General features: G+C 39.2%; 2 protein-coding genes across 2 annotated transcripts; one reads left to right on the top strand and one right to left on the bottom strand.

The window, feature by feature from the left end:
- Positions 1–2,695: 2,695 nt before the first annotated feature.
- Positions 2,696–5,267, bottom strand: mpv17l (MPV17 mitochondrial membrane protein like). Its single transcript, XM_029438319.1, has 4 exons — positions 4,852–5,267; positions 3,828–3,898; positions 3,254–3,283; positions 2,696–3,127 (listed from the first exon to the last, which is right to left on the bottom strand). Exons 1-4 carry the CDS (start codon positions 5,156–5,158, stop codon positions 2,912–2,914), a joined length of 624 nt encoding a protein of 207 aa, XP_029294179.1. The 5' UTR covers positions 5,159–5,267; the 3' UTR covers positions 2,696–2,911.
- A 2,001-nt stretch (positions 5,268–7,268) lies between these two features.
- On the top strand, positions 7,269–22,565 carry crlf3 (cytokine receptor-like factor 3). The gene is made up of 9 exons (XM_029438411.1): positions 7,269–7,361; positions 11,154–11,281; positions 15,696–15,903; positions 16,190–16,277; positions 16,375–16,552; positions 16,980–17,208; positions 18,156–18,294; positions 18,539–18,651; positions 19,214–22,565. The coding sequence occupies exons 2-9, from the start codon at positions 11,165–11,167 to the stop codon at positions 19,477–19,479; spliced, it is 1,338 nt and encodes a 445-aa protein (XP_029294271.1). The 5' UTR covers positions 7,269–7,361; positions 11,154–11,164; the 3' UTR covers positions 19,480–22,565.
- Positions 22,566–23,452: the final 887 nt, after the last annotated feature.

Raw genomic sequence — 23,452 nt, 5'->3', positions numbered from 1 at the left:
TGTACTTATCCTGATCATAATCCATCAGCAGAGGATTCATTCTTGTCTTTCACATGCTGACATTGTGCTCAAAGTGAACGTGTACATGAAGTCATTGAACTTTACTGATGTGAGAACAAAGTGCAGCTTCACATGATGAATAAACAAACATCAAGTCTTTTCTTCTTGTCTTCATTCCAGGGTATCAAACAAAGCTGACGGAGACAATGTGAAGCTGATCTGAGACAATAACTGAGCAAAGTAGCAGCACGTGGTGATCAATGTTGTCTTATAGATCAGCTGTGAATATGAAACTACTGTATTACTGCAGATCAATATTATCACTACAGTAATAAGGAGACATGTTTTGTGTCTGTCGAGTGGGGAAATGAAAGAACGTACAAATGAAAGTCATGAAATGTGCAGTTTGAAGGATTTAAAGGACCTTTGTGTTGCTGTAGTTTCCCAGCATGCTCTCTGGTCTGTGTGTTGGTGTGCAGGAGGATCCAGGTGGAGCAGATGCATCAACACAGAGGGGTCAAGGTGCGTTCACTGACCTGCTTCAACAGTAGGAGCAGTGACTGTTGAACTGTCTGTCAGTCTGTGTGTGTGTCTGGCTCCACCTGCTGCTTCTTATTTTAATGACTGACAATCTGCATCCAATAACTTCTGCACTCTTTAATATTGAGCTCCACCTTCCAGATACTGCAGTACTTCTTCTGTGAAACACATCGACACACTGCAGCAAGTATTCATGTGTTCAGTGAAGACGAGCTCTAATGAACTCCTGCATGAAGGTGAACAGGCTCAAATAAACAGCTCACACATATCAGCTGACACTTCCCCACTTCATGACTCACATTAACACAATTACATGTTGTGTTAAAGGTGTTCTGACATGTGATGTTTAAATATGTAAATGAGGCATTCTGTCATTAAATGTGTGTAATCTGCTACATGTCCAGATATAAAGTGAAGTCTGGATGAAGCAGGTTCAAAGTGTTTCATGTTGTTCACATGTCAAAGGTTTGTACAGATTCTGGATCTGTCTTTGTATCACTCCATAAATCACTAAATCCTGTCAACACACAGAACTTAGTGCATCTCCTGCATGTAGTGAGTGTAGCATGTATAACATGAGCTGTGAGTGACATGTGAACAAAGCCCTCTGCACAAAGCTTCAGAATATAGAGAGGAATGAAAGTGGAAAGTTTGGTGTATGTAAGTGCTACTGAAGTGGAGACTTCTGCTGAAGAGTGTGAGAAAAAGCTCCTTTAGAGAAAAGCTCCTTTAAAGATATGTATTGTAACATTCATACATGTTGTACACACTACAGGTGAACAGGGTCATACATGTTGTACACACTACAGGTGAACAGGGTCATACATGTTGTACACACTACAGGTGAACAGTCATACATGTTGTACACACTACAGGTGAACAGGGTCATACATGTTGTACACACTACAGGTGAACAGAGTCATACATGTTGTACACACTACAGGTGAACAGAGTCATACATGTTGTACACACTACAGGTGAACAGGGTCATACATGTTGTACACACTACAGGTGAACAGTCATACATGTTGTACACACTACAGGTGAACAGGGTCATACATGTTGTACACACTACAGGTGAACAGGGTCATACATGTTGTACACACTACAGGTGAACAGAGTCATACATGTTGTACACACTACAGGTGAACAGAGTCATACATGTTGTACACACTACAGGTGAACAGGGTCATACATGTTGTACACACTACAGGTGAACAGGGTCATACATGTTGTACACACTACAGGTGAACAGAGTCATACATGTTGTACACACTACAGGTGAACAGGGTCATACATGTTGTACACACTACAGGTGAACAGAGTCATACATGTTGTACACACTACAGGTGAACAGGGTCATACATGTTGTACACACTACAGGTGAACAGAGTCATACATGTTGTACACACTACAGGTGAACAGAGTCATACATGTTGTACACACTACAGGTGAACAGGGTCAAACATGTAACTAACAGATATCAGCATGAAGCTTCCCCACTTCATGACTCACATCAACACAACTTTATATTACAGGTGTTCTGACATGTTTGAATATGTAAATGAGGCGTTATATAATGTAACTGTTGGTGAGCTTAGGAGAAATCTACAGACCCTTATAGACAAAGTTAATAAATTAAACTCATAAAAGTGTATTTGTTATGTTTGCTTTCCACTAGTATGAAAGAAGACGTGTTGTTGAAGCTAAATAGTTCAAAATCTCAAAATGTAAAAAGTTGTTCCTGTAGTGTCTCGCCCCTTTAATGCTGTTCCATTTGATTTGCCACAAAATGTCTTCAAACTCTTATTCATGATGCCCTGAGAAGGAATCCTAATTATTTTGTAATGACAGAAAGAAATATCAAATCTATTTTTGCTATAAAATGTACTAAGCACCTTTAAATTTATTAGATTATAATGACCCCATGACCTTTTCTCCAGCGCCAACCTCAGGACAAACTTGGTGTTTTAAATGCTGTAAAAGTGGAATACTTTTGTGTTTTTTTTCATCCAGCATTTTGTTCTATAATTAAGTTTTTTCACACAGATATTAACTTATATATTTTCCTCTTTTAATGAACTGGTTTGCCTTTAATCGGTTCTTGGGAAGTAGTATATCGGCTTGTTTTTCACACAGAAAAAGGTTAAATATAATAATAATATTTATCACAGGAAGAAAATGTGAACACAAGTGCAACTCCAACTTTTAAATGATATTATTAGTATTATTACGGCAGCCTTCAAAGTCCATAACAGTCCACGGTTGTGTGCGTGTGTGAGAGATGAATGTTTGCTGCTCTCCGTGGTGCTTTCAGTTTGTGATTGCTGGTTAAGAGAAAGTGGAAGAAGCTTCCTCCTATTCGTCCTTTTTAGTTTTCCTCCTGGATTTTTGGCTTTTTTCGGGCCAGCCGGGCCTTGCGCATCTCCTCCAGGGTCTCTCGGGGGTCCATGACGAAGGCCAGAGCCACGCCGGCTGTGCCGTCACCGCTGTGCCGGGAGAAGCAGAGGAAGGTGGCCCAGAGGAAGGCGCAGCAGCCCATGAAGGCCGTCCGCATGTACAACGGCATCAGGACAAAGTTCAGAAACTGAGGAGGAAACAGGACGTGGTATTATTAAAACTGTACCTTTTATTCTCTCTTCTAACTCATGTCTTCCTATTTTAAAATGTCAGATATAAATGTGCACAAAACAGTGAATTGCTTCATGTTTACCTGCATGAACGGCCAGTACATGAGTCCAGTCTGAAAGTGAAAATAGGATACGATGAGAGTTTTAAAGACACAGAGGACCTAATGTTGGATCAGGCCGAGGTGATACAAAATAAACGTTTATTATAGGTTTAGTACAAACACTCTTAATCTATAAGCACTTTGTTTCTTTCCCCCACTATGAAACTGACACTTAATTATGTATTAATATAAATAACTCTCAAAGAAAAAGATGTATTTTAATCACTAATCTGGAACTTTTTACACATCTATGGAAAGATTTTAGGAATTAACCAATGAGACGTCAACATTTACCAGGATTATGAAGCGTTAATCTGAATTTCCAGCAGCACGACATTGTGATTTATATCTGGCATGATTTCAGCTCCTGAAACTCGCTGAGTTTTCTTTTTAATCCGCTGGCAGTAGCGGCGACTGAATTACCGGTCTTGCTCTCGGGATTCGTGTCCACTGCGCAAAAGCAGCAGTGGACACGAATCTGGGTTAATCTGATGTGAGCACGCAGCAGAGCAGCGTGTGCGGAGGGAGGAGGACTTTCTGCCGAGGCCGTGCTTACCTTCCAGGTGTTGAAGAACTTCTCTCTCCAGTCTTCAAAGATGTCCTCCTTACCCTCCAAGATGCTCACCCCTGCAGGACAGAGGAGACATTAACGTTGAGTTTTATGGGGTGAAAACGTGTGTAATGAACATGGATGGATTACTGACCGGGCCCAAAGTGTCAGGAGACTCAAAGCTACACAAAATGATCAGAAACGACCTCATTAAATGACTGGAAATGGACTCAAAATAAGCAAGAACATACACTTAACGACTACAAACGACCAAAAATTACTACAAAGAGACGCAAAACAAACTTATAGAAGAGTAAAACATCTAAAAGTAGTTTTAAAATGACCACAAGGATCCCGAAATTACTACAATGACTAAAAAAAGATGGAATCTCGCCACAAAAAGACTAAAAAATAGATGCAACACCACCATAAAAACATGCAAAACTATTACAAAGAAATGCAAAACAAACTCATAGAAGCGTAAAATTTCTGAAAGTACACAAACTTACTACAAACACGTGCAAATTGACTAACAATAGATGCAAAACGATCACAAAGACACGCAAAATGACTGAAATAGATGGAAACTCACCAGAAAAACATGCAAAACGACTAAAGAAAGATAGAATCTCACAACAAAAAGATGCAAATCAACTAAAAATAGATGCAACACAACCACAAAGGGGCGCAGGGTGACTAAAAGTAGACGTTTGGGAGTCTTGTTCCTGTGTAGACAGGGGGGGGGGGGTTCAAGTTCGTGCCCTTCTCTCATAATACGTCCATGGCAATGACACCTCACCTTGACCGACACGATGTTTGACTGAGAGATGACCTTCACAGCAGCATCATCTCCTCAGCTGTGTTTTAATGATTGTTTGTGATATGTTGCATGTTGTGCAAAGATTCAGAACATTTGTACAGATGTTCCTGTTAGTTTAGTTGTGTATATTTGTGTCTGCACTTTGCGTTGCATTAACTAAACTCTCCAATGTCTTTGCATTAGGTGTGGATTCACATCAGGCCACTTTACCTGTGTAGAAGACACTGGTGGCCAAAGGCGACGCGAAGCTTTGGTCCAGCATGAGTTTGCGGAAAACCATTCCGGCGGACTTCCCGGGGAATCTCCTCTCCAGGACTCGTAGCCAGAAGTAATTGAAGTTTCCATGGAAACTAATTGCCACAATGGCCACGTCGCGAGTGTGTTTCCAGTCCATGCGCTCCTCCTGAGCTATGAGCTGGTGGACCAGGTCACCGCCGGCGAACAAGCACCCGTACAGAGTGACATTGGCCAGCCAGGAGAACCGTTTGGCGGCTTCTTTGAGTACAGCTCTCCTCATATCGGCACCACAGGGAGGAGACGCTGGGGGTCAAAAGTGACGCTGTACGGCCCCTAAATGGCTTTAATTTAGCATTTAAGACGCAAGCATAGCGGTTAAAATGTTCTTACTAGGCCCTGATGTCAGTCGGCTGCAATCCATCTGTGCGCGGTAATCAGGGAGGGATTAGGAGGCTCCACCGGCTGCAGGAATATCACACTTTACCGGCTCTCTGATGACTAATGAGAAATGTAGACTACTACAAAAAGTTTCTCAAACCCTCCGTGATGCGTAAAACCTGCCATGGCTCCACTTCGGTCACTTTGGAGAGGGCTCCTCTGAAGTGTCGCGTCCTGGAGTTACGCATGCGTAAAATCCATCAATCCATCTAATCCATATATTTAAGAGATGGAGAAGTTTATAGAAAATTCTGCAGTGGAATATAAATATAGATATTTCTATCTGCTCTCACTCGGTGCATCAGGTGCTTCTACAACAAATCCTGCGGGTCAAGCGCTAATCTGATGGATTGTCCCGGCCGCTCAACCTACATCCCCGTCTACGTAACTACGTCACAGACTGCAGTAGTGCCGACGTGCGTCCAGCCAGTCCACAGCACTGTCTGCGGTGCACGAGGTCACTCGTGAACGAGGTCACTGCTCTACCTACATTTTATTCAATATGCTTTATTGGCACAAGTGTAAGAAAGACAATATTAAAGATCAAGGTACATAAAATCAAGAAAATAGCAGAAAATGTGTGTGTGTGTGTGTGTGTGTGTGTGCGTGCGTGCGTGCGTGCGTGTGTGTGTGTGTGTCCCATACCACCATACTATTCGTTATGCCTGTAAAAGATTTAGTATGTCCCAATATATAGTATGTCAAATGCAGTAATACCAGGATGACGCACAATCCTTTGTGCAGCAACTACATCAGCAGGAGGGTCAAAGTTCAAGGTGCAATTGTTGAAGTATTATATTCCAATTGTACACATACTGCATGCAACAGTGCATACTTTGTCAGGGGCAGCTGCAGTACATTCTAAAAGCGTTTTTAAAGTATGCGATTTGAAACACAGCCGATGTCTCTGATCCATCAAACATGGGACCCTTCGGTACTTTTACAGGACGCTACCTGCCTTTATTCAAGCAGCCTGCATGCTGCATCTATTATACACCAATAGAGGGCGCTGTCACTCCACATAGAGCCTGTTATCCCACCTGATACCTGAGCAAGGATTGTACTTAAATCTTTCCTATGAATATTTGATCAAAGGTGCACAAACATGTAATTACAGACTTTTATTTGATTTCTTATATCAGTTGTTACAGGATTGTTAAAGCTATAGCAAATAGGTTGTCTGCTTTTAATAGTTTTTCACCCCACACATTAGATTTGTGTTGCTTTCAGGTCTGATGCATTGCTCTGTTCTTCTCTTTAATGTTGCAGCAGGTAAAGATAGAGAACATTTTGAATTACTTAATACCAGGGCACAAAATTAGGACCATTTACCAGCCAAATGCTTTTAAAATATTCAAGTGGCTATAAAATCACTCACCAGCCAAAAAAAACAAAGTAAATCTATTTAGTAGCCGGTTAAAACGTTTTTATTTGCAACCTGTCTAATATATTGCATAATGTATTACTTGATTTATATTTTGTATTACAAATCTGAATCTGGAAAGTAATTAGTAATACTTTTAGTGGAGTAAAACGTACAATATTTGCCTCTCAGATGTAGTAAAGTAGAAGTATAAAGTTGCATAAAATGGAAATACTCAAGTACCTCAAAGTACTTGAGTAAATGTACTTAGTTACATTCCACCACTGAATATAGGCCTATAAGTAGAATAGTGATGACATATTACTATCAACAAAAAAGGTACCTTTAATAAAATCAAAATATAAAATAAATGCAACACAAATCAAGTAAATAAATACACAACTACAACAACATACGTGAACATTTCAAGTTCAGATTTGTGCAGATCAATGAGGAGTCGGTTGATAAGGGAGGGAAGAACAGAGCATTCCTCAATCCGATTGGCTGATTTCCTTGTCGATCAAAATGAGCTCGTCTGTGATTGGCTGCTGGCCCGAAAACCTAGGAAGTGTCATTTTTGGACTTCGGCAAAACTTCGGCATATCTAGCGGTGGGGTGGCTGTGACTTCGAGCTGATTCACAACTTTCGGGACTAAATGGCCACCAGAAAGCAATAAAACAGGTATGTTTGAACACTTTTCTTCACATAAGAAGATGTGCTTTTAATTTAAACGATTAGCTGTTGTTTTCTTTCGTAGTTTCTTGTGTTTGCTCTCCCAAACATGATTCGAGTTTCATTGTCTTTTTGTCACAAGCTAGCCCCAACTTTCCTCCTGTCTTGTAACGTCTCAGTAACGACAATCTCCATTACAATGTCGTCTAGATAACTGGTCAATATTGCTTTTAATAAATCGTAGCTTATCTAAATCACTTAAATCAACAGTAGCGCTCTTTCAGTCTCATTTACATCTAAAACTGACAACTTTTTCGCTCATTCATCTGTTACTGTTATCATCTTCTTCCACCAAAATACACCGTAACCACTATCTATTGAAGTAGACATTTCACGGATAAAGATGTTGCATAGTGAAAAAGCTTTAACGCCGAATTGACTTAAATACAATTCGTATTTAATTAAAGTCGTATTTCTGTTATTGTGATGTATCTGGGTTTTCTAACAGCAGCGCCAACTTTAAAAGACGAGATTTCTTAGCGGAGTTTGGGAGTAGTTTTCTGCACGCCTGATGCATAAAGATTAGCAGGGCTAGATCCATCGACCTGCCTCCTCGTGACATTCCCACGCGAAATTATGGAGCGTGAATTATGTAATTATCTATTTTACATGCTTGAACTTCCAGCCCCAATGCTGATGGGTGGAGGGTTAACTTGATGAAAATAACTTAAAAATACGGAAGTTGTTGTGAGCGAGTTTAGACATGTCTACTGTCTCCTGCTCTCTGTTCTTGACACTGGTCTGCTCTAATAATAATAATAATAATAATAATAATAATAATAATAATAATAATAATAATAATAATAATGATAATGATGTGGGTTTGCACTTGAGTGCCTTTCATAACTGTCCTGTTAGTCAGAGCATGTGCAGCATGCCTAAAGGAGGTGCATGCAGCTTCTTTAAATTCCTTATGCTAGTAGTATGAGAACTTAAATGCCTCAAAAAGAGCTCACTAATATAAAGAAGAATATTAAAAAACAAAATGATGAACATGCTCAACAAATCTATTTAGTCTATAAATATTTATGACAGAAATATATGAAATAAATGGCTTTTCTTGCCTCGTACTAAGCTTCTTTTAAGACATGTTTACACAGGTAGTTCTGCATATTTCTAACAGCGTAAACAGTCTGACAGACCTGTGGAAGTGGGACAGCAGGACTTCATTCCCTGCAGGTTGACCTAAATACTCTGGAAAACACGCTGCTTACAACTCTCTGGCTGCACATTTACATATAATGCATAAAGAATACGGTTTAAAAATGATACTTTATATAGGCAAGAGATTTTCTGTGTTGAAGGACAAACCAGTTTGCTTGGCTGAGTGCCCGTCATTCACTTTGAGTCTATAGAAGGTTTTAGAGGGAGATTATAATCCACAGGATTAAAGAGATGGAGAGAGATGGCTTCCTTTTTTAGAGGATAAAAAAAGAATATCTGTGTAGTGGGGGTCTGTTAATGGCTGCTGGGATTCAGCGAGAGGGGAGGACCAATATCTGTGTTGTTTAAGTGAGAGTGCATGCCTGAATAATTATTATTATATATAATTATGTAGCCCGACATTTGCATACATGGGGTGTAAACGCATCACAGTAGATCAGTTTACTTGTGTGTGTGTGTGTGTGTGTGTGTGTGTGTGTGTGTGTGTGTGTGTGCAGAATTTCAACACAAATCCAGGCTTTAACCCAAGTTTGTGAAATACTTAGTGTTAAATAGAGTGAACATCTTTAAGTTTTTCAATAAACAAATCTGCAATTTAACATAATTTTGGACCAATATTATTTGCAAAGTAGCTCCTGCTCACCGTCTAACTTTTTGTTTTTGCAAGTTAGACAGTGTGCAAGAGATAATCTGCAAAACGTGCAGAAGAATTTGATCTGGGAAAATAATTTAGTTAATTTTAATGCTCTAAATATTGATTATTTGGCTCATGTGGTGCCTAAGACGTAATGTTTAGTAAACTGATATAGTAAGCTTGAGTTCTGTCGGTGACTTCCTCTTTAGCTGCTGTAAAGGAAGCGCGTCCGACCGCAGCCGGGGCCACGTTGTGTCACAGCTCAGAAAGAAAGTTTCTGTAAAACATTCAAGATCTGAAGAGCGTTGTTTTCTAACAGGAAGATTATTTCTAGTGTCATATATGATGTTATTTTATATTTACAACACTTTCATCAGAATCATAATTTGGTGTATTGGTGCATGAACACAGTAAGAGAATTAAAATGGAAAAATAAGAGCAAATATTGAAGAAAGAAACTAATATTATAAATAAATATTATTTAAAAGAATGTGTGCAAGAAACATCAAAATAGAAAATACAATAATAATATGACAACATGTGTACAGTATATCTGAATTCAAAGTGCATTTGTGCATGAAAGAGTTTTACTGCAGGTTTATCATTATTATCCTCGTATCTTTGTTTATATAAAAACAGAAATAAAGGATATTAATAATAAAATGAAATGGCTCTTCTGGGCCAAAGCACTAAAAAGTATATATTCAATGTGTAAGATATAAGAATTTAAACATTAAAACATTAAAACTAACATTATCATCAGAATGTGAAGAGGTAACGGTGTTGACATTAAAGACGTTTATGTGTTTACTGCTTCTCAAACGTGACAATTGTATTTCTCAGTTTTAATTCATAGTAAATATCTTTTTAGTTTTGGCCTTTTAATCTGACAGAAAATGTGATTTAATTTCTCTTTGACTTTAGGGATTAAGTTAACGATTAATCAAGTAATTAAAATGACGGATGACAGATTAATTGATAGCGACAATAATCTGTTGGCGTTTTAAATCCCTTTGATTATTTCCCCATAAATAGGAAATAAAAGGAAATTAATCTAATTTTCAGTATTTATTCTGTGTGCAGATTAAACTGAGCTCTTTGACCTCAAGTCATATTTAAGTCGGAGTTTCTGGGTATGTTGGTGCGATAAACTCCATTAAGTGTAAATGCATAATATTTGTATATGTTATGCTATGATTGCTGCAGCTTTCAACATCTTACTGTGAAGTGAAAGGATGCTGGTGCGATGTTGCAGCGCTTTGGTTCCTTTGTTTGAATATTTAAAAGCTTTTTTTAATGTATTATAAGACCCAAACTGATGTATATATTATATTATGTTGTAGGTGCAAAGTCTCCTAAACCTTTATAAGCAGTCATATGTGTGTGTGACATTAACACTGACTGTTGTTTTACTTTGTTCTCCTCAAATACAACGACCGGCTTTAACATCAACACGCAGCATTATTTTAGTGATCTTTGATAAAGGATGCTAAGGTCACAGGAAGGAGTTTAATAAAGGGACTTCATGTTACCTGCTGCACATATTTAGTGTTTTATCGTTGCAGTCCTTATCCAAATTGAATTTAAAGGTCAGTATCGGTGTGATCCCACGCTGCAGCAGAAGTGTTGTTGGTAGGAAGCGGTTTTCTTGTTGCTCCACATCCTCTGCCAGTTGAAACGCTCTGCATGCAGAGTTGTACCTGAAGTTTTTGTGTTGGCGGTTGTTATGCATTTAACTCCACATACAGTGCATTAGGAAAGTATTTAAGTGTATTGATACAGCACACAGTGTGTGCATTAACATTATGTAAAAATATGTAGATAATCAACAACATGAGCTGACACATTCTGCTGCAGTCGTTTCACCCTTTATGTCTGGTTTCAGGTTTTACGGCATGTTTGCTTGTGTTTGGTAAATATTCTTCTTCTCTTGTGTGCGTCAGGAGGCGGCAGGATGTCTGTGGAGGTGGACGTGTTGCTGCAGGAGGCGAAAGAAAGCATCGAGGCGGCCCAGAACTACCGCAGTGAACTCCAGCAGCGCCTGAATGGCCTCAACCAGGCCCGCAAACAGGTCCGCTCACACCTCTGCACATGCACCACATGCATACACAGATTTAAACAGGTCAGATAGCGCCGTGCCAACGTCTCATGTTGTGTAACTTTACTTAAGTTAAAGTATCTAAGTATTAGTAAAGGCAAGTTTTCTTTAATAAAACCGCCAACATTACACCATTTATCATAGTACTGTAAAACTGTAAAAACAAAGTATTGTGAGATGTTCAACTTTCCGACGGTCCTTGAATGTATCATGTGTGATGAACACATCCATCAGGAAAATAATCAAATATAAGCTTAAAACAGTATTTATTTATTGTTTGCGCTGCCGTTTTGATCAGGACTTCCTGGCTAAATAAATGATGAATAAAATAAAATAAAAATATAATTGAAAACACTTTGTTCTAAGATGTTTACACGAACCAGATCCTGTAAAAAACATTAAATTCTGCACAACTGGGAAGCCATTATTGACTCTGGTAATACCAACAGTCGTGTGACAACAATTCAGTGAGACTTGAAGTGAGCTGCAGGCTGTGTACACAGAGCGGAGAGGACCGGTTGTAGAAATGTAAATAGTTCAACATGTGGAGCCACATCTTTTCCAATATTGGTAAAAAAATGTTCATGTTACATTAATGTATGTGTTACATGTTCCTGTTGCATTAATGTGTGTGTTACATGTTCATGTTACATTAATGTGTGTGTTACATGTTCCTGTTACATTAATGTGTGTGTTACATGTTCCTGTTACATTAATGTGTGTGTTACATGTTCATGTTACATTAATGTGTGTGTTACATGTTCCTGTTACATTAATGTGTGTGTTACATGTTCCTGTTACATTAATGTGTGTGTTACATGTTCATGTTACATTAATGTGTGTGTTACATGTTCCTGTTACATTAATGTGTGTGTTACATGTTCCTGTTGCATTAATGTGTGTGTTACATTAATGTGTGTGTTACATGTTCCTGTTACATTAATGTGTGTGTTACATGTTCCTGTTGCATTAATGTGTGTGTTACATGTTCATGTTACATTAATGTGTGTGTTACATGTTCCTGTTGCATTAATGTGTGTGTTACATGTTCATGTTACATTAATGTGTGTGTTACATGTTCCTGTTACATTAATGTGTGTGTTACATGTTCCTGTTGCATTAATGTGTGTGTTACATGTTCATGTTACATTAATGTGTGTGTTACATGTTCCTGTTACATTAATGTGTGTGTTACATGTTCCTGTTACATTGTGTGTGTTACATGTTCCTGTTACATTAATGTGTGTGTTACATGTTCCTGCTACATTAATGTGTGTGTTACATGTTCCTGTTACATTGTGTGTGTTACATGTTCCTGTTACATTAATGTGTGTGTTACATGTTCCTGCTACATTAATGTGTGTGTTACATGTTCCTGTTACATTAATGTGTGTGTTACATTAATGTGTGTGTTACATGTTCCTGTTACATTGTGTGTGTTACATGTTCCTGTTACATTAATGTGTGTGTTACATGTTCCTGCTACATTAATGTGTGTGTTACATGTTCCTGTTACATTAATGTGTGTGTTACATGTTCCTGCTACATTAATGTGTGTGTTACATGTTCCTGTTACATTAATGTGTGTGTTACATGTTCCTGCTGCATTAATGTGTGTGTTACATGTTCCTGTTACATTAATGTGTGTGTTACATGTTCCTGTTGCATTAATGTGTGTGTTACATGTTCCTGTTACATTAATGTGTGTGTTACATGTTCCTGTTGCATTAATGTGTGTGTTACATGTTCCTGTTACATTAATGTGTGTGTTACATGTTCCTGTTGCATTAATGTGTGTGTTACATGTTCCTGTTACATTAATGTGTGTGTTACATGTTCCTGTTGCATTAATGTGTGTGTTACATGTTCATGTTACATTAATGTGTGTGTTACATGTTCCTGTTACATTAATGTGTGTGTTACATGTTCCTGCTGCATTAATGTGTGTGTTACATGTTCCTGTTACATTAATGTGTGTGTTACATGTTCCTGTTGCATTAATGTGTGTGTTACATGTTCCTGCTGCATTAATGTGTGTGTTACATGTTCCTGTTACATTAATGTGTGTGTTACATGTTCCTGCTGCATTAATGTGTGTGTTACATGTTCCTGTTACATTAATGTGTGTGTTACATGTTCCTGTTACATTAATGTGTGTGTTACATGTTCCTGTTACATTAATGTGTGTGTTACATGTTGCTGTTACATTAATGTGTGTGTTACATGTTCCTGTTACATTAATGTGTGTGTTACATGTTCCTGTTACATTAATGTGTGTGTTACATGTTCATCACAAACAAAACCAAACAAATTGTAAAGTAACTAAAGCTGTCAGATATAAGTAGTAAAAAGTACGATATAAAGTTGCATGAAATGGAAATGCTTACTTAAGTCCTCAAGTAAAAGTACTTAGTTACTTCCACCACTAATGATGGATTTAGATGGTTTTACTCTCTTGAACGGGTTCAGGGTGATATGAAGTTGTTAGCCTCTGACCCAGCAGACTCCCAGGAGAATATAGTCCCTCTGCTATCTCTTCCTTCCTCCTGCTGTCTAGATTTACCCTCCAGCTGCTCGCTGTAAACAATGCTGCTATTTCCTGTCGCTCTGGACGGACAGCGTCGAGCAGACGAGGCCAGATTCTCGTCCAAAAAACATAAAGCTCTGACTCTTTTTATTCACATACTGGGAACTTGTTGTGAGTAAGAAAATGATTCATTCAGTTTTGTTACATAAGATAAAACTTTATTTATAAAGCACTTTTTGTGCAAAGTTACAATAGAAATACAACAACCCCATGAACATAGCACAATCAAAGTAGATTCATTAAAACAAATGCGACACAAGTGGATTAAGATTAAGAGAATACTGAGGTAAAAAGATGAATATTAAGATTTAACAACTTCCTTATTTACTATCAATAAGCAGTAATTATTGAGTTAAAACTCTCATAGTGCCTTATAATGTCAGATTATTATGCTGCTAATGCATGCTAATAATCTATTAATGTGTACCTTTTAATATAAAGCACTACAGAATGATTAATTGTTTATATGCTGCACAATTTAAAGTAATCATCTGTGATTTCTCAAGTAAAATCCAAAAACAAACCTATATTTCCTCAAACACAGGTGAAGATATTTGTCCCGTACGAATCGGCTTCTCTGTGATTTGGAGTCGTATTTAGTTTTTTGCACGTTTGCTTTTGGTTTTCTCCGCTCCTCGTTTCTGCCTTTCTCTATGGAGGCTGCGTTATAAATGTAAAGACTATAAAGATTAAATAAAGTACAGACGTCACTTATCCCGTGACATCAGGGGTCGTTTCTAAATCACGTGAGGTTTTTCATTAATGCGAATCGGACTCAAAATAAAAGCTTTGTCGCACTAGTGTATCCCGATCTGCAGCCACTGACATCGACTTTATTATGCTCTTCATTATGCACACACAACATTTGTCTATGTTTGTGTGTCGGAGACTCCTCCGCCCAATCCCAGCTGCTCCGTGACACATTATCTTTCCCATAACCTCCTTTATTCCCACAGCAGGGATCACCAGCAGATTAAAGGAATCCAGGGAACATTACACACACACACACACACACACACACACACACACACACACACACACAATGAGAATAAGAAAGGAGATACCAGATTGTGTGTTTGAGAACTCAGACAATACTATCCCGGCAGCATCTTGTCCTTGTAAGAGGAGTCGTCTAAACATTCGCCTGATCGTCTCCTCCCACGTCTCACAAACACTTTTTATGATGTCTGCTCATATTTTTAGTTTGACTATTATTTTAAGAACCCCAAAATATTGATCATTGGCCGCCTGTGTGGTGCTGATAGTCGCCAGGAAGTGATGCCTTGTCTCCAGTGGAAAGGTCACTTGTGTCTGCCCAACACACACACACACACACACACAGTTCAGTGTGTATTCTGGCAAAAAAACTCAGTGTGTGTGTTTCCACTCATCGTCAATCTGTCCCTGCTTATCAGTGCAGAAGTTGTCAATCAGCCTTCTGTCCTTCTGTTTCCTGATATCTTTTATCTGTGTGTGTGTGTGTGTGTGTGTGTGTGTGTGTGTGTGTGTGTGTCTGAAAGAGGAACTGAAACACGACCTCTACCGAGCTCAAGCTTCCTGACAAGCTGCTCGTCACTGACAGCAGTGTGTGTTCACTGTGTCTGACGTGAAGTTAGGCTGCGTGATAAAAAGTTCTGGAAACCGGAGGACGTGTCTCATGCTGATTATTTCTAAATGCTGAACATACCCAGATATAAGCTGTGGAGCAGATTCAGGCCACAGACACAAACTGTGCATGTGCAGCTGTGAAGGTGTGAAGTCAGTGCAGTCACCTTCATCCATCTCTCCTCTGTGCTGCAGGTCCGGGGCAGCTCTGGTCAGGCCCGCGAGGCCCTCCGGCGGCACTTCACGGAGCTGCAGGTGGCGGCGAGTCGGCTGCTGACGGAGCGGTTGGCCGCCCTGCTGGCCGAAGTCGACGCCATCGAGGCGGACAGCGTGAAGCCTCTCGATGACTGCCAGAGCCTCATTGAGCACGGCGTGGGCCAGGCCGACGATCTGCTGAGAGACGGTGGGTCCTGAAACACAACGTCTACGTCTCCGCTGCCGGACGGACAGCGTCTGGACAGCGTCTGCTGGTTGTGAAGCAGTAACTGTTCAGGGGATGCATTTGAAGCCTTGTATTTATTGTGGAGCATTAATCTTAACAACATTGTTTATTAGGTATTAAAAATAAGAGCAACTTATTCCACTAGAGACGCAACTTAATTATGAGAAATGACACAAACATAGTTTTACTTCTGATAAAAGAAAGTCATGTATGTGTTGTAGATTTAAAGCAGCCTCTGTCTCTGCAGGGGAAGCGGCTCTTCGCTGTGGTCTTGGGGAGAAGGAGGACAAACTGGGCAGTTTCACCAAGAAGGCCATGCACATCCACCTGGACAGGTAGACGGAGACGCAGCTGCAATAATCTATGTTGCCTTTGCTGCTGTAACGCTAAAGATAAAGAATAAACATATCTGGTGTTCTGTGTGTTCTCCAGCCTCCCGGAGGTCCCAGCGTTGGTGGACGTGCCGTCTGTTTCAGCCCAGCTGGACGACTCCCTGCTGGGGCTGCTGAGGGACCGGGTGTCCCGGCTCGGCTCCGTCTCCTCCCACCCGCCCGTCCAGGTAGAAGAGCTGCAGGAGAGACCGGGCAGCGTCCTGGCCCGCTGGTGTAAGGTCAGCGAGGGGGGGTTAAGAACATTATTTCAAAAATAACATTGGTCTATTAAAATGTGATGTATATCTAGAGAATGATTATATTTGTTAGGGCTGTCAGATGAATGCGTTAATTTCAATTAATTAATTGTATATGAGCTCACCCAAAACATTTATTATTTCCCACTTTAGTTATTTAATCTAAGCAAATATTGATGAATGTGATCAATTTAAATAAATGAAATGTAATAATGTTTTTATACATAATAAATATATATATATACCTTTAGTTCTTTATGATATGTTCTAATAAATATACACATTCTCACTTATCATTTTATTATATTTATGGTCCCTTCTGGAAATGTTTATGGTGTTTGTTTGTATCTCGTAATGTAAATGTATCATACACGTTGATGTCATTATTATTGTTGTTCGTGTGCACCAGGTGGACGAGGACTTTGCAGCCGCAGATTACCGGCTGCAGTACCGGCGGACTGGCAGCGGGGGGGTCCAGTACGAGGATGCCTACATCGGTCGGGACTGCGAGTTCCTGGTTCTCCACATCGACCCCCACACCGACTATCAGTTCAGGGTCTGCGCCCGCGGGGAGGGTCGCACCGAGTGGAGCCCCTGGAGCATCCCGCAGACGGGCTACACTACGCTCGCGCCGCACGGTAGGAAGTGGTTTCATGATGACGCATGTTTTGATACTCAATTATAGTATTGAAGCAATCTGGTCGTTGCCTAAAAATATAGGAATATGTTTCACATTGTTGTCACGCTTTGTACTTACACATGTTTATAATAGAAGAAATAAAACAGTCATTTCTAACTTTGATGCAAAGCCTGGAAATAGGTGTGCGTGTGCAGAGAAGGACGAAGTATTAATACTTTTACTTCAGTAAAAGTATTAATATCAAAGTGTAGAAATACTCAAGTAAAAGTCCTGCATTCAAAATGTAAATGTTAAGTAAAAGTACAAAAGTATTAACATGAAAATATACTTAAAGTACTCCTTCTGCACAACGGTGACTTTATATACTGCTTTCCCCAAGGGATCAATAAAGTTTTATCTTAACCTAGAATAATAAATGATAAATTATTTGTGGATTATATTTTGTATTATTAATATAAATCTTCAAAGTAACTTAAGGTAACAAATAAATATAGTAAAAAGTACAATATTTTAATATACAAGAATAAAATGCTGACGAATATGTAGCGTAGATTTTGGGATGAACTGTCCCTTTAAACCTCACATGTTCGGAATAAAGTATATTCAATGTGTGTGTGTGTGTGTGTGTGTGTGTGTCTGTGTGTGTGTCTGTGTGTGTGTCTGTGTCTGCGTTTGTCTGCGTGTGTCTGCGTGTGTCTGTGTGTGTGTGTGTGTGTGTGTCTGTGTCTGTGTGTGTGTGTGTGTGTGTGTCTGCGTGTGTCTGCGTGTGTCTGCGTGTGTCTGCGTGTGTCTGCGTGTGTCTGCGTGTGTCTGCGTGTGTCTGTGTGTGTGTGTGTGTGTGTGTCTGTGTCTGCGTGTGTCTGCGTGTGTCTGCGTGTGTGTGTGTCTGTGTCTGTGTCTGTGTCTGTGTGTGTGTCTGTGTGTGTGTGCTCTCTCATGATCCAGAGTGGTGTCCGGGTACTGACGGCTACATCCTGAGCAGCAGGAGAAACATCGCTCTGCGCAGCGACACCTCTCAGTCGCGCTTCCCCGTCCTCTACTCCAGCGCACCGACATACTTCTGTGGGCAGACGCTCACCTTCAAGTACGCGCAGAGAAAACACTCGGATACACTGATGTGATACTTGTATACGCATCGGGATACTTCCATCATCTTTATGAATGAATCTTAACTACTTTCCTCTGATCAGGATTGTTTAATGTAAAAACATTAAGGAACAGCTCGGATGCATTTTTATTAAAGCACTTTTTAATTGTAAAGCATGTGCATTGGAGTGATTTTTAATAACTGTGTGTGTGTGTGTGTGTGTGTGTGTGTGTGTGTGTAGGATGTCTGCAGCCGGGCAGATTGATCGGAGGGACAGTGTGGGCGTGTGTGTGGACAGCAGGAAGGGGGCAGAGTCCCTTCAGAGAGACCAGGCCGTCTGCATCTCCACCAACGGTTTGTTTATTTTCACGTATTTTATAGCTTCGTCAACAAATCCCACAACAATCCGGCTGAACCTAAGTTTGGTGCTCAGTTTGAGCGTGAAGTCGACTCTAACTGCTACGTTTTTAATATTTATTTTCACATTAAGTGAATTCTTTAAAAGTCTTGTAGCTCTTGGTCGGATGTTCCATCATTTTGAAGCGTTGCTATTTTCTTGTGTATTTAAAACCCGACAGTAGAAAGTCTGAGAGCTCGTGAAGGATAATAAAACGTCAGAGAGGCACAAACATTAAGACGCTAAAGGACGCTGCAGTAATCTCATCTGTTTGGAATAAAAGCATCTTTATAGGAGCGACGCTTACAGCAGCTTCAGTCCGTTATTTAATACATGTTGTATTATAATTAGCAGCACTTATAACTCGTGCAGCAACAGAAACAAACGTTGTGTTTTTATTGGTAATAAATAATCAAGTAAAACAAAATGCATTCTTTTTCTGAGTGGACATCTTTTTAAAATTGTTTCCTTAAGACAATAATGTTTGTTGTTCCTCACATGAGTAAACCTGATCCTCAGGTGCCGTGTTCGTTAACGGTAAAGAGATGACCAACCAGCTGCCGGCCATCACCGTGGGCTCGGCTGTGACCTTCGACATGGAGGTGGTGAACCTGTTCCCCGTCAGCAACAACAACCTGAGCGAGGGCGGACACTTCAAGCTGAGGGTCACCATCGGCTCCGGCAGCCGGGAGGTGGTGTTTGATTGGCTGGTGGACCAGGCGGTGGACTGCCTCTTCTTCGGCTGCGCTTTCGTTCACTCCGGCTGGAAAGTGCTGGTGTTTTAATGGATCCTTTAACCCTCACGGACCTGTTTCTGTCTTTGTTTTAGGGAACCTGAAGATTCATTTGAGGTGCAGCTCAAGTTTGTCTCGTTACACATCTGTAAACATTGTTTCTTGGTTAGGAGTGTGTAAGGGCTCAGAAGATTAGAATTACATGTATAAAGGCTCCTCGTGCCTTTTATGTCCCGTACGTTATGTGCTGAAACCTTTTGTTACACAGATTTGGTGCCAAATTAACTCGAGAATTAATATAAAATGGTTGAAAATCCCGCCAAAATACCAAATGAATACACCAACACCTCGAGCAACATCAAGCAACAACTCATGCTGGGATTTGGCATCAAAAACGATTTCTGCAAGAATTGCATTTTTTGGTGATCGGAATGGCGAGCGTTTCTGCTCAGAAACTCCCTTATTGTCATATCTATATATATATATATCTATATATATATATCTATATATATATCTATATATAGATATGTATATCTATATATATAGATATACAGATATATATCCAGGAAAGTCGTACATCCTCTGATTTCCCCTAAATCTGTGGTTGTAAAGTTTCATGAGGCTGTGATTATCCTCGAGGTCGTAGTTTAAGAAACTTCCAGATACGTTTTTTAAACATTAGCATCATATTTTGCAAGATTATTTTTTGTTCTGCCTCTTTGCAGGTGGAGAATATAATCTTATAGAATATTATTATAGAACAAGGTTTTGACCCGTTGGATTGAGACCCATTTGCACCGCAGCCTTTGTGAAGACTAACAGGCCTTTTATTATATCTATAGTTATTTCTATGAGGTCTCCTGGTAGTATTGTACATTCTAGTATTATTGTTTCCTTCAAGCTGTAGTTGCCTTTAAAGTTACTGTCATGTGATTGTTTTACAACGTTTAACAAATCACTGAGACTCAAATCTGGAAGAAACTTTATTTGTAAGTAAAACGGCTCTTCTGTTACGTAAACGCTGCTTTTCTAGTGTTTAAAATGTGATTTTCACGGCAAAAGATGAGAAGATTTGTCCTCTCGGTACCTGGAATATCGTGCATCTACCAACGCTGTAAGCTCTGTAAGCTTGTTTTCGTGCGTGCATGTCGACGTGCAGACAGTTTGTGGGAGCGTTGCTGCCTCTCTGGGAGGAGACGTGATCCAGACCCGTCAGTGTTTCCATCTTCTTCAGTCTTCAGGGAGCCACGTTGGAGAAATGATATCCGTGTTTCGTCACGGCTTCTTTCAGCTCACTTTGATTCTCGAGGTTTTTGTTTACAGCTTGTTTTTTTTTTTCCTCGCTTTGGGGAAGAATGTTGGCTGTGGATCTATGCGTCTTAATTTAGTTTGACACACACACACACACACACACACATGCTGTTCTCTTCTGCACAATGTGTTTTCCTTTCTGTTTTGGGATCAGTGGAAAGCAAAGACACGCGTTACAATCTGCTGGTTTTTCTATATTTGTATTTGTTTATCTTAAAAATAACCCATAACTGTGAAGATCACACCTCGTTTTGTTGCCTTGTAAACTTGTTTATAGGAGGTTTAAAGGGACAGTTCACTGAAAACAGTGTTGTGTGTCTGGAGTTTTGGGGTTTGATAAACCGCAGTAATAAAACACGAAGCCTGAAATGGCACAAAGACGCTTGAAGGTCCAGTGTGCAGCATTCAGGATCTATCTTTGTTAAGCTGCAGGCTGGAGAAATAAAGCTTTGTCTGTCGCCGTGACAATAATGACGATGTTACTTTGAGTTCATTTTGCTTTTTGCATTGACAATCCGAACAGTATTTACAAAAGCTGCGGTTGCAGCGGGAGGATGAGAGTTTGAGTTTTGAGGCGCGTGTGTGATTTAATGGTTTATTGATAAATCAGATTATTATTATTATTACTGTGTGAGGCTGTTGTTGGTTCATTAATGTGCAGAACTGTTCTGTGTTTGTGTACAAGATATTGTTCTAATGATGTTTGACCTGAAAGCAGAATAACAAGGTTTGGATATGGTGGAACTTTTTGGTTTTAAACTATTTTGTGTAATATTTTAACAATAAGTTCAGGTTTGTTGTCATCCAGCTGGAGAATTAGGGCTGAAACTGATGATGATTAATGAATCTACTCGTTACACCTCGTGTCCATCCAGCAGCATAAAAAACTAAAATATTCTATTAATGACAAACAGAAAAGCTAAATCTCTTAATATCTGAGGTGTAGCCAGTTAACAATAAACAAAGTCTCCTGATGGAGGCATCTTGTTTTAAAGGAATAGTTTGACATTTTGGGCCGTTGCTCGTCAATAAAACACCTCCAACATGTGAACTCATCGTCTTTATGCATTCCTGTTTTTGTTTGAAACGCTAGCAGTTTCCCTCCGTTTCCAGTCTTTATGCTAAGCTACGCTAATCGCCTCCGGGCCCAAACTCCATATTTAAAACACAAACATGAGAGATATTAATCTACTCGTCTCACTCTCAGCAATAATAATAATAAAAAAAATGATTGTTATTTAAAGAGCTTCGCAAAGACTGAAAAATCAAAAATCCTATTTTTTTTAAAAGAAAACAGTTGGTGTATAAAACAATATAGTGAAGAAATACACTATAATAATAATCATAAAAGATGATTCAAAGGAGATTAAAACTCAAGTAAACTCAGAAAAGGCTCTCCGATAAGTTTGTTTTAAGAAAGGACTTAAAGGCAACAAAGCAAATAAGTGCATCTCCTAAAATGTCAAACTATCCCTTTAACAAAGTTATTTTGTTTTGCATCACGTTTCTAGAAAAGCGTCTCCGACTCTGGTACATCAGGATTATTTATGTAACTTTTCACACATGTTTTTGTCTGTCAGTTTTATTATATGGTGGCGTGAAGGCCTTCAACAAAGATGCTCAACGGTCGTTAAGATATCAGTGGATGTTTCTCCTGAACTCTTGAGATCTTTCCTCGTGTGTCGTCTCTGGAGAACCCTGGATGGTACAGATTCCCTGAAACCAGTGAACAGAACTTTCTGCTGAAGAGGAAACAGCGACCTGCTGGTCAAACCTCTGTACTGCAGCCATCGATATTTTGTTCAATAAAGGTCAAATTACATAAACTGATCATTTCCTGCAGTTTGTGACATGAGACACTTGAATTTAAATATTTACTTGCAGATTAAAATGCAAATAGTTTTTTAAACTGCTTCAAAAAGATGAAATACCCTAATTAAGCAATTTATTTAATTTGGCTTATAAATATAATTCTCATTATATTCTTAACGCGTTTTTAATTTCACTTATATTTGACATTTAAAAAATATTATAAAGCACTTTGAGCTGCATCTCTTGTTTTGAAAAGTGCTCTAAAATTAAAGTTTATTATTATATCATTATCTGATGGTTAATAAAGTTACCAGAAACATCGCACATTATTTTAATTTAGCTGACAAATACAATAAGATGTAAGAGGGTTCATACAGATGCTTGAAGTCTTAAATGCATTGAATTGATTACAAAAGAAAAGGCCTTTATTGGTATTAAAATGTCTTAAATCATTCTTTCAACAGTCTGCTAAGACATGGGAAGTAGGATTTACTAAATGCCTCTTGCATTAACATCACGCAGATCCTGTAGGGGGGAAATTGTGCGTAAAATTAGTCTTAAATTTAATTTAGAGTGGTATTAAAATATAAAAACTCGAACTTTCCTGAGTTAAAATTCTGAATAATTATTAAAACAATTAAAATAATTAAGAATTCTGACGACTCAGAATTAAAATATTTTTCACAGATGGCCTACTCCTCTTAAAACACCACTGTAGGTCAACACACTCATTATTAACACTTAAACATTCAAATGAGGCAGAAGTGCAGCTACGTGTTGAGACTTTGCTAATGTTAAACTGACGATTATCTGAGAAAACATCTCAACGTTATATTTCTGCTCGTAAAAGTCTCGTGTGGTTTGAGCGTACACGCGATACACCTTTAACATCAGTGAAAGA

Source organism: Cottoperca gobio, chromosome 8, assembly GCF_900634415.1.
Source record: "Cottoperca gobio chromosome 8, fCotGob3.1, whole genome shotgun sequence".
In the NCBI taxonomy this organism is placed as follows: Eukaryota; Metazoa; Chordata; class Actinopteri; order Perciformes; family Bovichtidae; genus Cottoperca; species Cottoperca gobio.
The sequence above is the reverse complement of the archived record's forward strand: the minus strand, read 5'-3'. Positions and strand labels throughout refer to the sequence as shown.